Below are 18,407 nucleotides of genomic sequence, written 5' to 3'. Positions count from 1 at the left end.
ATCTTTAAATTAGTGCAAACAAGGCCCACCCTCTGACGGTGGCAGCAAATATTATATAATTATAAGTGATACACAAATACAAGATCACAATAAACGTGTCTTTGTCAAAGCAGTTTAAAACACTATTTACTGGCCTTGGGTAAATTGCCAGACAGGATAAATATGTGCTTTAAAGTTCTTGCATTTCCATTTTAAGTATTGCAAGTACTAGTCTCCAACACAGTATTTGAACTGACAGTTTAAAATCCTTTTAGTACAAAATGGCCCACATTCTGGCAGGGGGCAGCAAATATTATAATACATAATACATTATAAAAAGCTATATACTATATAAATACAAGATCACAACAAAACCTGTATTTTTCAAAGCAGTTAAAAAACATCCAGTGGCCTTAGGTAAATAAAGGTGTATAAATATGTACTTTACAGTTCTTGCATTTCTATTTTAGGTATTGCAACTTTTCCAACACTATTTGAATTGACAGTCTAAAGTCTACATAAGTGCAAATAAGAATATTATAATTTAAAAATGATAATGGAATATATAAATTCAACATTACAATGAAACGTGTCTTTGTCAAAGTGGTTAAAAAAAAAAAAAAAAAAAAAAAAAAAAAAAAAAAAAAAACGTCACTGGCCATAGTTAAATAGCCAGGCAGAATAAATATGTGCATTAAAGTTCTTGCATTTTCACAAGTTAAAAGCCCGCAGTTCATCGACGAGAAGGGCAGACCCAGATGGCGTCTGCTGCAGGGGCTTGTTTGAGTCCGACACAGGACAAATGGAACCACTCCATTGAACAAATTTTCTTTGTCAAATGATCCAAGAAGAGAGATGGTGACCAATCGGGATGTCTTGTCAGCAGGTTTACCTAGGAACACAACAGGTAGGTGAGTCGTAGTAGGCGAGCATTCCTACCGAGGCAGATTTACACAACGGTGTAAAAAAACAAAAACGTATTGAAACCAAAAGTGGATAAAGCGTTCAACTTACAAGAGTAGAGATGACAGGAACACACTCTCATTCCAGCAGAAATATGATCATAAATGCTTTTCCGACGAACCGCTGCAATCCAGCCATCCGTCGTACCTTCGTGATCTGATATTTGGTCCTCCATGCAGGAAAACAGTGAAAAGTGAGTCCATTTTTCCTAGCCCCTTTTTTTGTCGTAGGAGACGCTGTTGCACCCGGTAACGCAACAATAAGCACCCATATTTTCTTTCTAAAACACCGAAAGAGTTAGCTTAGCACTACCACACGTTACAATCCGCATTGACTCTGCCGGCCCGGAAGTGAATCATATTGCCAGCATGGAGGCGCGTCCAAACAATGACGTAGTACGTCCCATTCCCTATAAGGACGGTTTAAACACGCTACGTGACTAATGTGGTCAACTGCTTCAAAGCTAACACAAAAAAACACAATGGTTAAAAGTATGAGAGGGTAATACATGCAAAAAGTATCTTTGAGGCTGTGAAAAGGTTCTAAATAACTAAATAAAAACAAAAATAGTGAGTAATCGCCGCCTCTAACAGATGTGCGCATGCGTGTGAATGCATGCGCAAGCGCCCTGAGCATTGTGTATGACGTTTCGCCGCGTAGTAAGGAATGGCCGAACACCTGTTCATGTTATATCCGACGGTTTTACTGTAAATGCACACGTTTATCTTGGCTTTTGGATACCTTTCTCATCCCGTCCATCGAGATGTTGTTTAGAGATGATGGAATAATTCTTCAAGATGATAATGCATCTTGCTATTGAACAAAAACCATGAAAATACAAGTAAGGTCAATGTCAAAGCATGCAAACAGTCTGGTTCTCAATCCTATTAAAATCTGTGGTGGAATTTGAAGAAAATGGTCCATGACAAGGCTCCAACATGTAAAACTGATCTGGAAAGAGCGATGACAGAATTTTGAAGTCAGACTGATTTTTGTCATTCATAATTCCATGCATCATAGTTCAGCCCTTGCAAGCTGTCGTAAAAAGCCAGACACGGTGCAACCAAATACTAGTTATGTTTGCTTCATCATTTAATTTTTATCCCTTTTCCCCTCCGTATGGTCTGAAAAAGTAATGTTTCTGACAACAATTGTTTCTCTTGCTTGCTTGTTGTTTCTTAAACCCAGGATGTTGCCATTTAAATGACTAATGCCTATGATTTTCTCCTTTTCTCCCTACACAATGAAACAACTGAGTGGACATCCACTGGACCACACATCTTGTGGCTTAGTCACAAAGCGCTTTTATAGACATCAAGAACAATACATTATATTTGTCTACTTTAATTTATACGGTCCGAAACGCAGTTCTGGTAAAAGATTTGGCGCCGGAACGGTGCTTTGATTCCGAAAAAATGACGGCATCTGTCAAAACCCCATACTAAAAACAACCTACCTGGCTCCCACACAAGAATTTCCAAGATAAAAACAATGTACTAACGTCAGATTTCATACAGTAACAGAAAAAAAAAAAAAAAAAAAAAGAAATCTGGCTCTGTGGCGACCTTTTTGTCAGGGAGTTCCGGCAAGAAATTCTAGCTACTTTCACCCCTGTGTAACTTTGGTTGTAAAGTTTCCTCGAGTGTCTTAAATAAAATGTATTATATGTATATATACCATAATTTTCAGACTATAAGCCGCTACTTTTTTCCTTTTTTTGAATCCTGCGGCTTATTTGATTTATTTGGGTTAATAGGTAACATTTTATTTGACAGTGGTGTCATAAGACTGGCATAAGACAGTCATAATTATGATATGACACTATTATGGGTATTACTGAATGCTTATGTCATTAAGTGTCATCCGGCAAATTATGTCACTAACTCTATTTACTGTATATCCAGCTTGGATCTTTCACATCCATTCAAAAGTGAGATAATTTGCCAGATAACACTAAAACACATCTGTTAAAAGGATTCATTAATGCTCATGGCAGTGTCATGTCATAACTATGATAGTCTTATGGCACCACTGTCAAATATAGTGTTACGAAATACCGTAACTAGCAATTAATAAAACAACTGGAACAGTAACTGAAGAAATAAAAAGCACAAACCATGAATTTTGATTGTTATTTACATCTGTAGCACTGCAATGCATGCTAGGAGGCATGTTGGACAACAGCAGTGTTGACTGCACGTGGCAGCAGAGGTTGACCGTCTCCCCCAAAGGAGCAGTGATGGCCAAATGAAGCTCCTTCAAGTAATGAAGCTTTGCAGCCAATGGGTTCAAAGCTTCATGGTGGTTCGTTTGGTCTTATGACAGTCTTATGATGCCGCTGTCAAATAAAGTGTCACCGGTTAATATCTTTTGGTGTAAATGTCCCATAACACAGTGACAACGGCTGCGGCTTATAGTCCAGTGCGGCTTATCTATGAATAAATGCCGTTTTCGTGCCAAATTTGGTGGGTGGCAGCTTATAGTCAGGTTCACCTTATAGTGTGAAAATTACGGTATATAAATGTGTGTGTCATGTAAAATACTTGATTTTGCATTTACCAATAGATCAGTATTAAAATACTGTAATCAAATTTGAACGTTGGTTTTCACTTCCTGCTTACTTATTGGATATTTGATTTTACCTTGTTCCCCTACAACCCCACAAAGGACACTTTACGCTACTTCTGTACTCCATTAATGTAGTTGAAAGGTGGAAAAGCGCTATACAAGTAAAACACCATTTACCATTTTCATGCACGCCTTACGTCACGACCATCTCACTCTCTGCTCGTCGTGCACTGAACAAAGCAAACGCTGCCGTATCTCTCTGTGGATGTGCTAGTTGGGCGATCCAAAGTAGCGTGATGGCTTGTAGATTAATTTTGAAAAATTTTGAACCTGTCCTGGAACTTTTGGACGGACCCCCCCCCCCCCCCCCCCCAAAAGTTCCACAAATCTTAGGACAAAAAAAAAAGTGCATGCAACTTGATCGCTCCTTCCTACTTGACGAAGCAAGCAATTAGTACATTTAACACAGAATTGCTCTTTGAACATCAACAAAAATTGTAATTTAAATTCCAAGTAGTGAATCATCATGCACAAACGGTTCAAGCAGTATTTTTTTTTTTTAATTAGATCCAGATGTCACTATGTACAATTAAAAGAAAAACAACTATCAGTCCATACATCTTCACATTCAATTAAAAATGAACTTAGCCTTTAGAGAGAGGGTACATAGCCATTCCCATTCTTGTAGCACTTAATCATAAACTAAGATTCTGTGCTTAAAATATCAACCTATAATACTTTATTTAAAATTTATTTTCAAATGAAAGGAAGACAAGATATACACAAGCATCAGTGAAACCTATAATCCACCTGTACACAGCAGGGAACCCTGTAAGCTACTGGCCAGACAACACTACAAAATAAAATAGTTGCAGATAAAAAGTTCCAGCCAAAATGATCCCCTGTTGACCGTTCATACATTTCCAGATTTTTTTTTTTTTTTTTTTTTTTTTTTTTGGATAAACCCCTGATCCATCACAGCGACTTGAATTCTTGGTCGACAGTACCAGCATGACCTTATACAAAATGGCTACAGAAATGCATTGCATGTGTGATTAAAGGGAAGTACAAAACTCATAGAAAAGTATAAATGAAGAGATTTTCCAGATCCAATGACAATGGGATCTTAGTTGGCTCATGCAGATTTCAGAAATAATTGATATGAATACCAATATCCTATTTTTTCTTAGGCATTGGGTACATTGGCACAAATATTCACCTACAGTATCCTGACCTGTACATCTCCTCTTCAATTTCTAAAGAGTCACGCTGAAATGACCACAACACAACTTTAAAGACAGGCAAGCCAAAGAGATTTCCAAAAACCAAGCGCCGTCACTACTCATGAACAAAATTATAAAATATCTTGTGCATTACACATTTTGTAATTAGATCTTTCTGAGTTTCATTCTAAGATATCATAATAGCAATCTGTACAGTTAATATAAAAACACACAATTTCCCAGAGATGTCCAATCCTAAAACAGAATATCCCAGTCTTCATTCTCCACTCCTCGCAAGCTATATCCATGTGTCTCCATTACTATTATGTGGAGAACTAGACATTATCATGTTTGTTAGCTATTATTACTTTACGTTGTCACATTAACAAGATGAATGAGTTAGCGTTTTCATATAAAGTAAAGAAAAAGGCAACACAGAATGAGGCCGCATTAAAGGTATTACTAGATCCAGGTCCCTGAGGACACCACATTACTGCGCAGGCGACAGAAGCCCTGCAAGGTCAGTCCTTTGCAAATGTCTCCATTTGGTTGGCACGTGGTTCCCCCTGTTGTCTGGGATGGATACTGCATCTTCTCCCAGCACCAACACAACCTCTATCCACTGAAATCAAGTTTGTGAGGGTGATTGGGGGGAGCGAGAAGCATTCTTGTCTATAGTCAGTTCCAGGCTGTCCCTGATTAATTTTACAGTACATTCAGGAAATGAGAAAGTGTTGGTCCGTCTGCATAGTCAGCAGCTGCTTGCAAGAGACGTTAAGTGCTTTTTTCACCAGCTGAATATGGTGGATTTAAGGCCGGTGAAACCTAAAAGGAAATGCACATCATCAGGTGTGAACAGGAAAAACATTTGAATTGAATGCATTTTATTAAAAATCCCATGAAGTAAAAAACTGATGTCTCTGAACACTCATGTTTTCAAGGGAACCTCGGACTTAAAGACTTTTAGGCTCTAATAAGCCACAATTGTTATCTAAAATAAATATCTATAATATTTAGTACATGTTTTGACCTACGGAGGGCGCCATGTTTTATGGATGCTCGAAGTGATGACGTAGATTGTCACTCGACGAATACTACCAGGCTACTGCAATTCCTTCTACACGGGGAGACGTCAAAGACATGCGCTCATCGGTTAAAAGTGGCGAGTACTTACTATATGTGTTTTTACTGAGTCTTTTGTTAACTTTTCATTGCCTAAAAATACTTTTTGCATGTGTTTCCCTCTCATAGTTTTAAGCATTGTGTTTTCTTGTGGTAGTTTTAAAGCAGATTGTTGATCTGTTGACCACATTAGTTAAGTAGCATATTTAAACCACCCTTATTTGATATTACTACGTTTAAGTATTTTCTTACGGCATCTTTAGTAAGTTCTGTCTGATTGCATCTAAACTAAACAAGCAAGTCAAATTCATCTCTTGTAGGAAGTTTTGCCGGTGGAGTACATTTTGGCAGAACACCGTTTTTTTTTTTAAACTACTCTCGTCTCGTCCCGTCTTTCCTGTTCATTGTGCCTTTGCTGCTCGTTTAGTAAAATATTGACAGAGTTGTCATGTTCATTAATGTTGTTCTTGGGTTCAAATTGAAAGGGTTGAACAGATCACATGTTTATGTCGCTAGAGTCACACTCTGGAAGCCCGGCAGCGTAACCATGTGACGTCAACAACAACCAATGCGACCTAATAATTAAACTACTTTGACAAATTGTTTAAAAACAAAAAAATTTAGAGGGGTTTCAATTTAAAATTTTGACTCATAATATTTTTTTTTTTTTTTTTAAGAACTACAAATCTTTCTAACCGTGGATCCTTTTAAAAATATAGAGTTATGCTCTTAATGTTTGGAGGTGCATAGAAAATGAATATAATAGTCCGACTACATGACAGGCATCAGGGTGGACAAGGACTCAACTCTGGCGTGATGGTTTTGTACTGTTACACTGTCGTGGTGTGAGAAAGCCCCACGACATCACATGTTTACATAATGTTCGTACATATTTTCATGGTTTAAAGGACATGTAGCTAAAAACAGTAGAATAAATTTTACAGCAAGACATAGTTGGACAGCGCAGACACAACAGACAATTTTTTCCCAATTACAAATATCATTTTTAACCTTCAAAATTTGGCATTTGCATTTGTAAAATTGACATGGACTTTAGGATCAGGGTGTACCTTGTGTAAATTCTGCTTTCTTCGTGAACCTCCATTTCAGTGCTTTTATAATCATTAAGCTCTTTCCGGATGGCTGCCTAAAAAGTAAGGAAAATTAAAACTTATTAGACATTGTGATTAGGCAAAAATGATAAATTAAGATTTGTGCATTACCTTGTCAGCAGGTGTCAGCTTGGTCCATGGCTTGTCCGCCCTACGATCGTAGTCTTGGGCATCAGTGACTTCAACGTACTCGTGGAATCGCAAGATTTTTCTGGCCTGGAGTTCTGCAACTGTTGGTCTTTGACTCAGCTATGAGAAATATGACCCAGAAGAGATTTAGTTCAATTTCCAGCCAAATATTAGACTGGACATTGTCAGTAAAATATAGGCACTCACCTTTCTGGTCAGTCTTCGCTTAATCTCTCTAACCTCTGCTTGTCTGTCAGCCTGATTTTTGGCTGTAGGAAGATGAGGAACAAAACAACAAAAGATCTTTATTTAGATACTGTATTCAAGTCTGGCTTGATGTGCAGGGAAAGGAGATGAAAGAGAACAAAAGATCAGAAAATTAGATTGCATTCAGTTATTGAAGTTTCAAACCTCATTCTTTTCCACTGAATGTAAAATATATAGTATATATGAGAAATACGTAAAAGTATGGAAATTCTTAAATGGGAAGTTCAGAATTTTTTCACCTAAATCTTAATCTTCCAGTTAGCAGGGGTTGAACTAGTTGGTGGAGCTGATTTTAACAAATTCCGTGCAGTTTGTTAGTTATGTGTTAGTTTCAGGGCTCAGGAGTGGCTAAGCTAGCGCGAGTCAATGGTGCCTGCTTAGCATACCAATAAAAAACAACATATGCACATATGAGAATCACTGATGACCCATTCAATCAAGAGTGTTGGCTGTGTTTCCAGGATAAAGTTATTAAAACTTACCATTGCATGTCAATAATTGTAGTATGAACAGCAACATTTGTAATCCAACAGCTCTGCAGGGAACAGGCTGTTTAGGCAAGCAAGGCATAATGATCTCACATCGTTTTTTTCCACAGCTGATTTATTTATTTTTTTGTGGGAACAAAAGGGACTCCCCGGCAGACTGAGCACAAGTGGCCGAATATAAATATATATATGCAAAATACCTGCTCTTTTCAAAGTGCAATCTTGGCAAGCCTTTGTTTTACATCTGCTAAGATTTTATTCTCCAACACAATAAATGTTCCCAATCAGATAACTCGATCACTCGAAGATTAATCGACTGCTAAAATAATCGATAGCTGCAGCCCTAGTTAGATCTGTTAATATCGTTTTTATCGGCATGCTAAACTCCGGAACCCTGAAACTAACAAATAACTGACAAACTGCACAGAATTTGTTGAAATCAACTCCACCGACTAATTAAACCCACGCCAACTCGAAGATTAAGCCTAATGTCATACCTTCTGAACTTCCCGTTTAAAGAACTTCAAATGATAGATATGACTAAGTGAATAGAAATATACATATTGAAATGGATGAAAGAATTTAAACCGCAATCATTTCTATGATTCATAGCATGTAGCGTCGACCTATAACTTGATCATCTTATGTTAGTGATACAAAAGGTAAAAAGTGTATACTAACGTTGAAGGATGTTTCGTTGCTCAAGCTCCTCAGCAGTGGGTCTCTGGCTAAGACGTCTGATGGCGAGAAAAGCGGGGAGCTCTATTTTTAAACAATTTCAATGCTTTGAAATTCAAGATGCAAATACAACAAAAGATTTTAGAACTTGTCCATGCATTTCAGGATGAGTTGCAAACTCACACATCATTTAGAATCACACAAGAGCAATGCAGTGTTATGATGTCTCTTTTTACCTTGTAAGCGCAGATCCAATCTGTGTGCGTATAGCCTCCCATTGCTCCCTGCTCTGCCAGGTGAGGCCAGCCTGTCCTAGTGGCTGGTCATCTCTGGTGCTCCGCTCCTGTACAAATCTGTCCCTGTCGGGTGCAGAGGGACGGCTGTTTAACTTTAGAGCCAGGGTGTCTTTCCTTTTCACTTTGCTGGCCAGGGCACCTAGATAACAGACAAGATAAATATGACAAATTATTTATGTGGAAGACAGATGAAGTGTTTATAATATTGTTGTACTGTTCTATAGAGCTGAAAAAGTCAATCTGTGAATGTTTTTGTTTTGTTTTGTTGAAGTTTATATTGTATTTAACCAAAATCCAGATGGTTATCTTCCATGACAGTGATTCATAATCAGAGTGCAGAGTGTGACTTAGTAACCACCAGGTAGGCAGTGACCTAATTTGATGCCATTGTGCACAGAAGATGAATGATTGAAGAATGGTTTAAAAACAGTATTATCGACTAAGAATTATAAATTTAATATAGATTACGTATGTTTCACAAATGATTTATTTTGTAGTTTTTCCCCCTGCTTTTTTTTTGGATGGGCATTAGATTACGGGATGCAATCAGAGATTTTTATTCCTAGTATTTACTTTTTAAAAACATTGTCATTGCTCTTTTTACATTTTAATGCCAACTCTGTGTCTGTCAAGCCCTTTGGAATCCTTTGGTGTTTTATGCTATATTGACAGGGGTGCACATAATTTTTTTGCCCAGGTTCTCAGAGGAGGACCTGGAGATGTGACTTGGTCCTCATTGAGCTTGAGAGCCGACCCGTCTGATGCGATAAATTTATGACAAGCTTTACTTAGAGCCAATTAACTTCAATTAATTATATTAACAATTAATGCTTGATTAACATCAACTGGTACAACAAAATTGCCATTACTGTGAAGTGAAATGTAAAGAAATAAACATAAAAGCACCACTTCAAAATAAAGGGCATTATGCGGCTCCCACATTAACGCCAAGCCTTTTTAGAAGTGGGATGTCCTCCTCATAAGACCTCATTGAACGTGCACGTTTAGCTTTGTAAAATGCGAGCAAAAACACGTTTGTCAGTGCATGTCACTGTTCATTACCTTTATTCTGCCCTATTCCGCCACTTGTCTGACATCGATAGTTTGCTTAATTGCCACATGCTCTGTTTTTTTCGTGCTTTTCAAAGTTTGGATGGCTGAAATTCTTTGACCCTACATAAAATGCGCTGCTCTTATCGGCGACATTGGGATTCTCACGGCACATTTTGTAACGCATTTCCGTGCGAGCATCATTTGCTTCTAGCCATGTACCTCCTGTAGCCACTTTTCAGCAAAAGTCCTTTTTTTCGGTAGCTCCGGTGACGTCTCTGTCGTCTGTCTGTCTTTTGACGGGGGTGGGGGAACACGGAGGTAATTACTCAGTGTGGCCTGCCTCTTCGACATTTTGAGAAGTTATTTTCTCGTGTCCGCCGCAAATACAGTGGTCAGCCATCGGTACGCAAAAGCGTATGGAAACCGTTGAGGGCCAGCGCGTTTGTCTACGTCCAGTATGCATGCGCGCATGCGGACCACTTATGTGCACCCCTGTATATTGACAAATGTATTATCATCGTTCATCTATGGAAGCAATTTAGAGAAAGGAAGCGCGTGTAAATATTCTTCCACTAGAGGGCAGAAGGGTCAATGTCACTATAGAATACCATTGTGAACTCATCAAAATACCAACATTTGTAATTTTCTGTAACAAACATACACAAATGCTTGTTTTAGTTATAACATGGTGTAGCTTACTCAGTGGGGGCTCTTCCTCCTCATCCTCATCTTCCTTTTTAAAAAGCACAGGACCATCAGAATCACTGTCTTCTCTGCATATTCCATGCTCCTCATCCTCGTCGTCATGCTCTTCCTCCTCCTCCTCACTGTTTTCTTCACTAGGAATGACGCAAATGCTAGCATCAACAACCAAGCCGCGGCGACTCCGTGGCTGTAGCTTTGGCTGGGGAATCTCTCCATCGTACTCCTCCTCTTCTTCATCATCATCGTCCTCTTCTTCTTCCTCCTCTTCTTCAGAGTAGTCATCTTCAGATCTAGCAGTGAAGAAAAGTGTTATAAAACCTTTCAAACCAACTCATAATGGTTTAAAATGGATTTTCCATGAACAAAATTTCATATAAATGATATCTATAAGCAATTACTGTATAACTCATTGGCTACAATTGATGGCGATGGATGTCCAATCCATTTGAACTGGGAGTTCTGGCAGTGAATGAATATGTTTCTGTGCCATTCATGAGTCTAAAGGGATTGGACTGCTAATGCTGTCAATGGCAGGCAATGTAGCAGTAACAAGTTACAACAGTAGGAAGGATGTTGATATTTTTTCTTAGTTGCAGTAATTTGTCACGTTTCTGTGGTGTGTGTGCAAAAGCAGGTTATTTTTAGAAAAGATCTGGTTTTGGTAATTTCCATCAATAGCAAGCCAATTAAAAAAAAAAAAAAAAAAGACTAATGTTCTTTTCAGGACTTCGGTTTCTATGCATTAAGAACTCACAGTTTTAGGGGTTGAATGCTGACAGGAAGGGGGCGACCTCGATCTGCTTGGTAGTCTGGAGGTGTTTCAAACAGCAATGTGTGAGCACGTTGTGACCCATCTGGGTTGGGTTGAATAGGGCCAGGACTGGACAGAGCTCGCTGGATCATGATGTGCAGTGGGACAGGAGCTGGGCGCTGGGGGGACTCACTGACAGGGCTTGGGGGATCAAACAAGATTGGGATAGGTTGCGGTAGTGGATGCGGGTAAGAGTGCTGATGGTGAAGGTGTTGGGGGTGTATTTGCTGTCGGGGTGGAGAAGGCGGAATATGTGAGGGAAGTGGAGGAGATGGGGGAGGAGGAGGCAGCTGAAAGCTCACAGAGCTGTGGTCCTCAAGTGAAAGTGGCGAAGGCGTCATAGGATGGCTTGAACCAGAGGAGTCTTCGGAGTTACGCTTGGTGACCGGGGTGGTTCTCTTTGGGGGCATTGGAGGAGAGGGTTTCGCTGGGACAAGACTAGCCCCCGCGGCAGTTTGGGTGAGGTCTCCTGAGGACAGAAGCACAGTTAATAACATCGAACGATTAAAAAAATAAAATAAAATAAAAAAATAAAAACTCTTAGGCCTTTAAGTCTTTGTTTTATGCTTCAGCTAATGTGAATTGAAAGCACATGCTTCTTCAGCTGTAAACATTATAGAGACATCCAGTTTGACAGAATACAGATTAACAACTGGAATTACATGTCTGACCGAGCGTGAATGCATACAGAGAATGACATCACATGACTGTCAACATGGATGCACACATTGATATAACACGCTAGTGTTCAACATGTGCCCCAGGTCACAGAGAGGAGACAAACACAGCCTGCATGCTCAACACAACCAGACGTGTTGTCTTGTCGTTAACGAAGTCTTGTGAACAAGCAGCTCAAATGCAGACTCATAAGTGACATGCAAAATTGTTTTTCTCTATAAATCCAAACATATGTATATAAAGATCTTAAAATCATGTTTAAGTAATGTAAGAGCCATGGTGAGTGGTGGCAGACCACAAGCATGCCAGAGCCAGGTAAGATCTTGAGTCAACCATTGTGTTATAGTCTTAATTGTCCATTCATTCATATCCATCCCATTCAGGCAGTAGAGTTGAGAGGATTACGTCCTTAAAATTCCATTGATGCAATGTAGGCAGGCTACAGACCACTGAAGGCTCACTCATTCACATGCCAAAAGGAGAACACCAAACTCAATATGTTCAACTGCTACAGCACTTGCCTCTTAAAGTATATACATGAAGCAAGCAGTGCAAAGATTTTCTGCTCATTATGGGCATGCAACTTATATACAGTGAGGAATGTAAGTATTTGAACACCCTGTGATTTGGCAAGTTGTCCCATAATGGAGTGGTCTGAAATTCACATCAAAGGTGCACATCCACTATAAGACAAAATTAAAAAGAAATTTTCAGAAAACCACTTCGTATAATGTTTATATAATTTATTTGTATTTCATTTCTGCACATAAGAATTTGAACACTTGAAGAAATCAGTGGTAATATTGGGTACAGAGGCTTCGTTTCCAATGACAGGTCAAATGTTTCCAGTAGTACGTACTAGATTTGCACACAGTGCAACAGGGATTTTGGCCCAGTCCTCCACACAGATCCTCTCCTGATCTATTAGGTTTCAGGGCTGTCGCGGAACAACACAACAGTTTAAGCTCCCACTTAAGATTTTCTTTTGGGTTTAGGTCTGAAGCCACTCCAGAACCTTGATAATTATGCGTTTTATGGAGCCACTCCTTGGTTATCATGGCTATGTGGTACGGGTCAATGCCAAGTTGGAAGACTAAGCCATGACCCATCTTCAATGCTCTGACTGAGGGAAGGAGGTTATTGCCCAAAATCAGGCAATACATGGCTCCATTAAAAAACACCCCCAAAAGAATAATGTCCCCCCTGTGTTGGGATGCTAGTATTCATCCCCTTTTTCCTCCAAACACGGCGAGCAGAGTTTAGAATTACAGTCATCGTCATCCTCTTCCCTTTTCTAACAATTGCCCCAATAGTTGACACATTTTCATTTTCATCCAGCAGCTTGGCATGGGCCCCGTAGCCCGTTCAAGCCATTTGTTTCTGGTGTCTTTTGACATCTCTTTGGCCAAGTGACAGATCTTGGAAAGCCAGAATTCTTGCTGATTGGGAGGTGTTCATATGCTTATGCACAGCAATGGACTACAAATAAATTATTTTTAAAAATCATACCAAGTGATTCCCTGAATTATTCTTTTTAACTTTGTCTCTCACACTGGAAATGCATCTATGATGTAAATTTCAAACATCTCCATAATGTCTAAGTGGGATAACTTGCCAAAATGCAGGGTGTTCAAATACTTACGTTCCTTGCTATATATCACACTGAAGGTGACGCAAACAAGTTCCATCAAGAGAAAAAGACAATAGGAAGTAAATGTGTGGACAGCTGAAAGGACGTCATATGATGGAGAATGCAAACTCTGAAGGGGTAGGAGGTGTTCAGACATGGGCACCCTGCCTACAGATACTAAAGCGCATCCTTTTACCTGAGCGCAGGCCTCCAGCCCGCCGGCACAGGTAGACAGGCAGTGACAGATAGACATCATACTCGCACTCTCGCTTCCAGCAGGACCAGTAGAGCGGAAGCTGTGCGTGCGCTCCACCCTGCAGGGCGGAGACTAACAAGGAGGAGATGGAGGCCTTCAGCTACAGATTTTTTTCATAACTGCAGGTACAGGGCAGCAGGGTGTATGTGCCAATGGATGTTTAGGAACTGAAAGTATCTACTCCAAAAATACTGTATGTCTTCTACATAACTGTTTTATAGTCTTTCAGTATGGTTAGAAAGTGAGAAAAAGTGTTCTCTATTTGTCCAGGTTGCCAATAAATAAGCACTGAACAACTGATAAGGTCCTAAAAACTAAGTCACTTTGTGGGGGGAAAAAAATTATCCAAGCCAACAATGCCCCAAAACATGTATAGTTGAATAATCATCATGATTCATCAGCGTGGATCAAAGTACAACTTCTCACTCGAATTGGAATTCGGTAATAATCCCTAATGAGAAAAACAATGGCTACTGAGCTACAGCTGTGTGAGCTGAAGCTCACACTCACAATTCCTTGCTATTTTCAGAGAAATTGATGACAAATCATTGCACCTACAACACCGTTTTGCAGTAAGAAATAACAGCATCTTCACCATTGCACTTGCGTACTGTGAAAGGTCCATGCGGCAATGAAATAGCTTCCTGAAACCAGCATGTCCTCGTTTGGAATTTTGCTAATATAGCAGCATATCAGAAAGAAATCAGCAAGGCTTTTCCTAGACAAGAAGCAGACCCAATCCCAACAAAATGTATTTTCATTCCTGCACTACAAAGCCAGGGCTTTGCTCATTTTAAAGAGGATGAGAAACATCGAAAATAGCCCTACTTGTTATGGCGTGAACTAATAGAGTTTAATCTTTTTTGTGAGCTACCATTCCACCAAAAAATGCTTCAAGAAATAGTCCAGAAGACTAAGCAGCAAGCCCAAAGCTCAGACTTTTTCACAAGATGGCAGAAGGTACCCCTAATAGGATCAAAATCTTGACAGTGATTGTTAAGAAAAAAACAAATGTGCTTGCAAAAATAATTTTTACTCTTGCAGAAATATTCTCTGCACTTAAAAAAATATTTTTTCTACTTGGAAAATTATGTTGTGAGTGTGCGATTTTTTTTATTTTTTTGATTGACAGCCTAAGACTGTCACAAACTAATCAGAACATAGCTTATTGGCTACCCAGTCAACCATTGACTGAGTTGTTCAATAGCGTACCTCAATGCCGCCCTATTGGTGACCGCTGACTACTGACTGGCCCAGTTCCTGCAGTAATTTGACCGTAAGAGATTTTGAACACGTTATGCATTAAAAGGATACGATATTCCTTTCCGGGCAAGGAGTGATTGGTATTCATTGCTATGAATTTCCATGCATTCCAGGTCGACACTGCGGTACAACAAAAGCATCCAGCTCTGTATTTGGCTTTTTAAGAGAGCATATTTCAAAATTCATGTTAAACAAATTAAAATCCTTATTTCTGCTTGATTTGTGTTCTACCATTGTGTCAGTTCCGCTTAATAAAGAGACTAGGTTCGGGAGCAACGCTCTACACAACTACAGTTTTAGACCACAAGCACTGGGCCCAACATTAGTGAGCGGTCAACAGTCTGGAGGGGTTGGGGTATGACTTCGAAAAAAAAAACACTACACAGTCATTTGTTGGTTGGGTAGCCAATAAGCCATGTTCTGATTAACTGTTTATGGCAGTGTTTATGACAGCGTGGACAAGAGGTGGGAATCTTTGGGCACTTAACGATTCGATTACGATTCAGAGGCTCAGATTCGATTATAAATCGATTATTGATGCACCACAAACCCCCCCGCTTTTAATTTTTTTGTACACTAGTTTTAAAATTGTTCAAAAATCCTCTCAGGCTAAACAAACTACTATTTCAGTATCATGTTAACAGTTAAAAACAGTAAATAGTTAATAGTTAAAAACAGTAAATAAAACTCAAGTCCCCATTCTGTATCGGCAGCTTTAAACTACATTCAATTAATTTAATGTTGTGAATCAATCATTAAAGTTGTTAAAATTGCTCCCGTTATTCCATAATTTCCCTTCTGTCTACTTTCGACGTGAAAGTAATAAAACTGTTTCATCATTTAGAGATAGATTCAAGTCAAGATTTTGCCGACTTTTTTTTTTTTTTTTTAAGATAAAAAAGTAATTAGGTTCGCTACTACAGAGCCTTCTCGAGAAGTCTACTGCTTTAAGATGGCGCCTGTTTACTAGCGCAGGAAAGTCTGTCATTTCACATCTAGTTCTTGGTATATGATCTAACATGGCTGTCGTTTGTCATTTTACATCTAGTTCTAGATATATGTGATATATACCATAGCCGTATGTTGCCGTATGTTTGTAGCAACTAGCAACTGGGCGCTGTTTGCAGCGGCTAACGGCCGCAGTCAGGTATTATTGTTTTTTTTTTGGGTGTTTTTTTTAATCTAGCAGCATGAGTTGAACATGATAGTTACTATCAGTCCGTTCCTCATTGCGTCATGAAGACCGCGCTGACTGTTTTATTTCCCCTTTACCTGGTATAATTCAATAATCGGAATTTGGATGTTTGTGAATCGTTCTCGAATCTTCCACGGCCGAATCACGAATAATCTAAGAATCGGAAATTTCGCACACCTCTAGTGTGGACCGCCCCAAAAATTTCACACAAAATTTTGTTGGCGTTAAAAAATAAAAAAATAAAAAAAAATTGCGAATATAAAAAAAGTTTTGCAGGGGCACAAAAGTGTTCACACAACATTATTGTGCAAGCGAAAGAAATATTTTTGAAAACGGGTAGCACAAATTATTTTTGTGAACAATGTAAAATACTCTACCATAGTCTTTAACATATATTTGATCTCATTCAACTAGCCTGTGTATCTATATTTCCAAATATATAATTGAGTAAAAAGCTTTACGTGTACAGAAAGTGAACCAGGTTTCGCTCCATGTACATTTTGTAGAAATTTTAGACAAGACTATATTCATACATCATTTATTGCTACATTTTTGTATCCTGGTGTGCCTGACATAAACCAACATAAAAGACATAAGACATAAACCTGCGTACCAACATAAAAGACATAACTTGTCTAAATAAAGTTTAAATCATTTGAGCACTGATAGTGTTCAACAGCAAAAATAGAAACTTTGCATTTGATGGTTCATCAGGCATATTTATAATTTTTTTGTCAACTTGATCAACTCATCACCTTTAAGTATTTGTCAAAGCAAAACACAGCAAACCTTACCTAGCATGCCGGGGTTGCCCCTGTTCACTGGCTTGGGCGGAGGAAGAGGTGGCTGCTTGTTAGCCTGAGTGACGGACGATGAAGCGGCAGATGAAGACTGCTGAGTGTTTGCACCAGCAGAGGAGACGTTCCTTGTAGGTTTCGGAGCAGTACTCGAGGAGGAAGGGAGGGACGGGTATTGGGCCGAGGCCTGGTTCAATGAGACGCTGCCTGGTTCAGGCGTAGAGCTTATCAACCATTTTGGAGGCATGACGGACTGTTTAGGCGGCAGAGGTTCACGAAGGGTGTCCTTCAGTGCTTCAGGGTCAGACACAAAATGGCTGTCCGACTCTATAAAAACAAGAGAGATTTATCAACTTCATTTTTTACCTCCAAGTCTAAATGTTTACTAGTTTACTACATTTAGCATATTCTTCTGTCAGATGTACACTGAGTTGGTTAAAAATAAATACATAAATAAAAAGATAATGGGCAGCGTTTGTATCAACGTTTGGATCCAATCAGTTTTTTTTTGTACTGGATGACGAAAAAAAAACGTATTTGTAGTTCCAGAAAGGTTTTGGGATCTCCGTTTGTACTTTTTTGAAATTTTAACATGGGAAGAAATGCTGAACAGCACAGTAGTGAGCCTTTTGCTGCTGTTTAATCACTCCAAACATGCATTCCGATAGCACTTGATTTAAACTTGCATTATCTCAGGATCAGCAACAACGAAAAACAGCGTAGGTGGTTGCAATTACCATACACTAACACACAACCCCAAGCCAGCCCCAAATATATCCGAGTCATCCCACATTCTTTTGCAACTCCCATGCCACATCTCATAGCTATAACTCAGAATATGATGATTACAGTACAGTATTTATTTTTAGCCCAGCATCTGTAGTTGGGACTTAAAGCATCTTTAAAAGAAGGTCAAAAGAGGTAAATGTCAGTCAAACTGGAGCCTGTTGCCCATTTACCTAATTACTTTTTCAGCAATCTAGATGCATTATTTTAGTAATTTACAGAAAATTCGCACTATTTATGATCATCAAAAATTCTAATGCATCTGCTCTGGAATTAATGTGTAAAACACATTCATTTTTTTTAAATAGACACCTCTTCAAATCAAATCACGTTTGACAAGCGACAACTTGAAGAGCACTTAGAACCACGATTTTACAAAGTGTAATGTTGCTAAAAGTGTCTGTTGTC

General features: G+C 39.0%; 1 protein-coding gene across 7 annotated transcripts in view; it reads right to left on the bottom strand.

Moving 5' to 3' along the window:
- Positions 1 to 3,983: 3,983 nt before the first annotated feature.
- The window catches only part of phactr4b (phosphatase and actin regulator 4b), a 49,724-nt gene continuing 35,300 nt past the window's right edge, over positions 3,984 to 18,407 (bottom strand). For 4 of the 7 annotated variants that reach the window (XM_057834319.1, XM_057834316.1, XM_057834318.1 and 1 more), the window contains exons 7-16: positions 17,211 to 17,540; positions 13,899 to 14,030; positions 11,338 to 11,863; positions 10,578 to 10,873; positions 8,766 to 8,964; positions 8,533 to 8,588; positions 7,304 to 7,365; positions 7,079 to 7,216; positions 6,926 to 7,002; positions 3,989 to 5,558 (exon numbers count right to left, since the gene is read on the bottom strand). In XM_057834319.1, coding sequence (XP_057690302.1) covers positions 5,543 to 5,558; positions 6,926 to 7,002; positions 7,079 to 7,216; positions 7,304 to 7,365; positions 8,533 to 8,588; positions 8,766 to 8,964; positions 10,578 to 10,873; positions 11,338 to 11,863; positions 13,899 to 14,030; positions 17,211 to 17,540 — 1,832 coding nt within the window. In that variant the 3' untranslated portion in view covers positions 3,989 to 5,542. Of the gene's footprint in view, positions 5,559 to 6,925; positions 7,003 to 7,078; positions 7,217 to 7,303; positions 7,366 to 8,532; positions 8,589 to 8,765; positions 8,965 to 10,577; positions 10,874 to 11,337; positions 11,864 to 13,898; positions 14,031 to 17,210; positions 17,541 to 18,407 lie in introns of all 7 variants that reach the window. The other 3 variants (XM_057834314.1, XM_057834313.1, XM_057834320.1) reach the window with 3 other exon arrangements.

This window comes from Corythoichthys intestinalis, chromosome 4 (genome assembly GCF_030265065.1).
Source record: "Corythoichthys intestinalis isolate RoL2023-P3 chromosome 4, ASM3026506v1, whole genome shotgun sequence".
Taxonomy (NCBI): Eukaryota; Metazoa; Chordata; class Actinopteri; order Syngnathiformes; family Syngnathidae; genus Corythoichthys; species Corythoichthys intestinalis.
The sequence above is the reverse complement of the archived record's forward strand: the minus strand, read 5'-3'. Positions and strand labels throughout refer to the sequence as shown.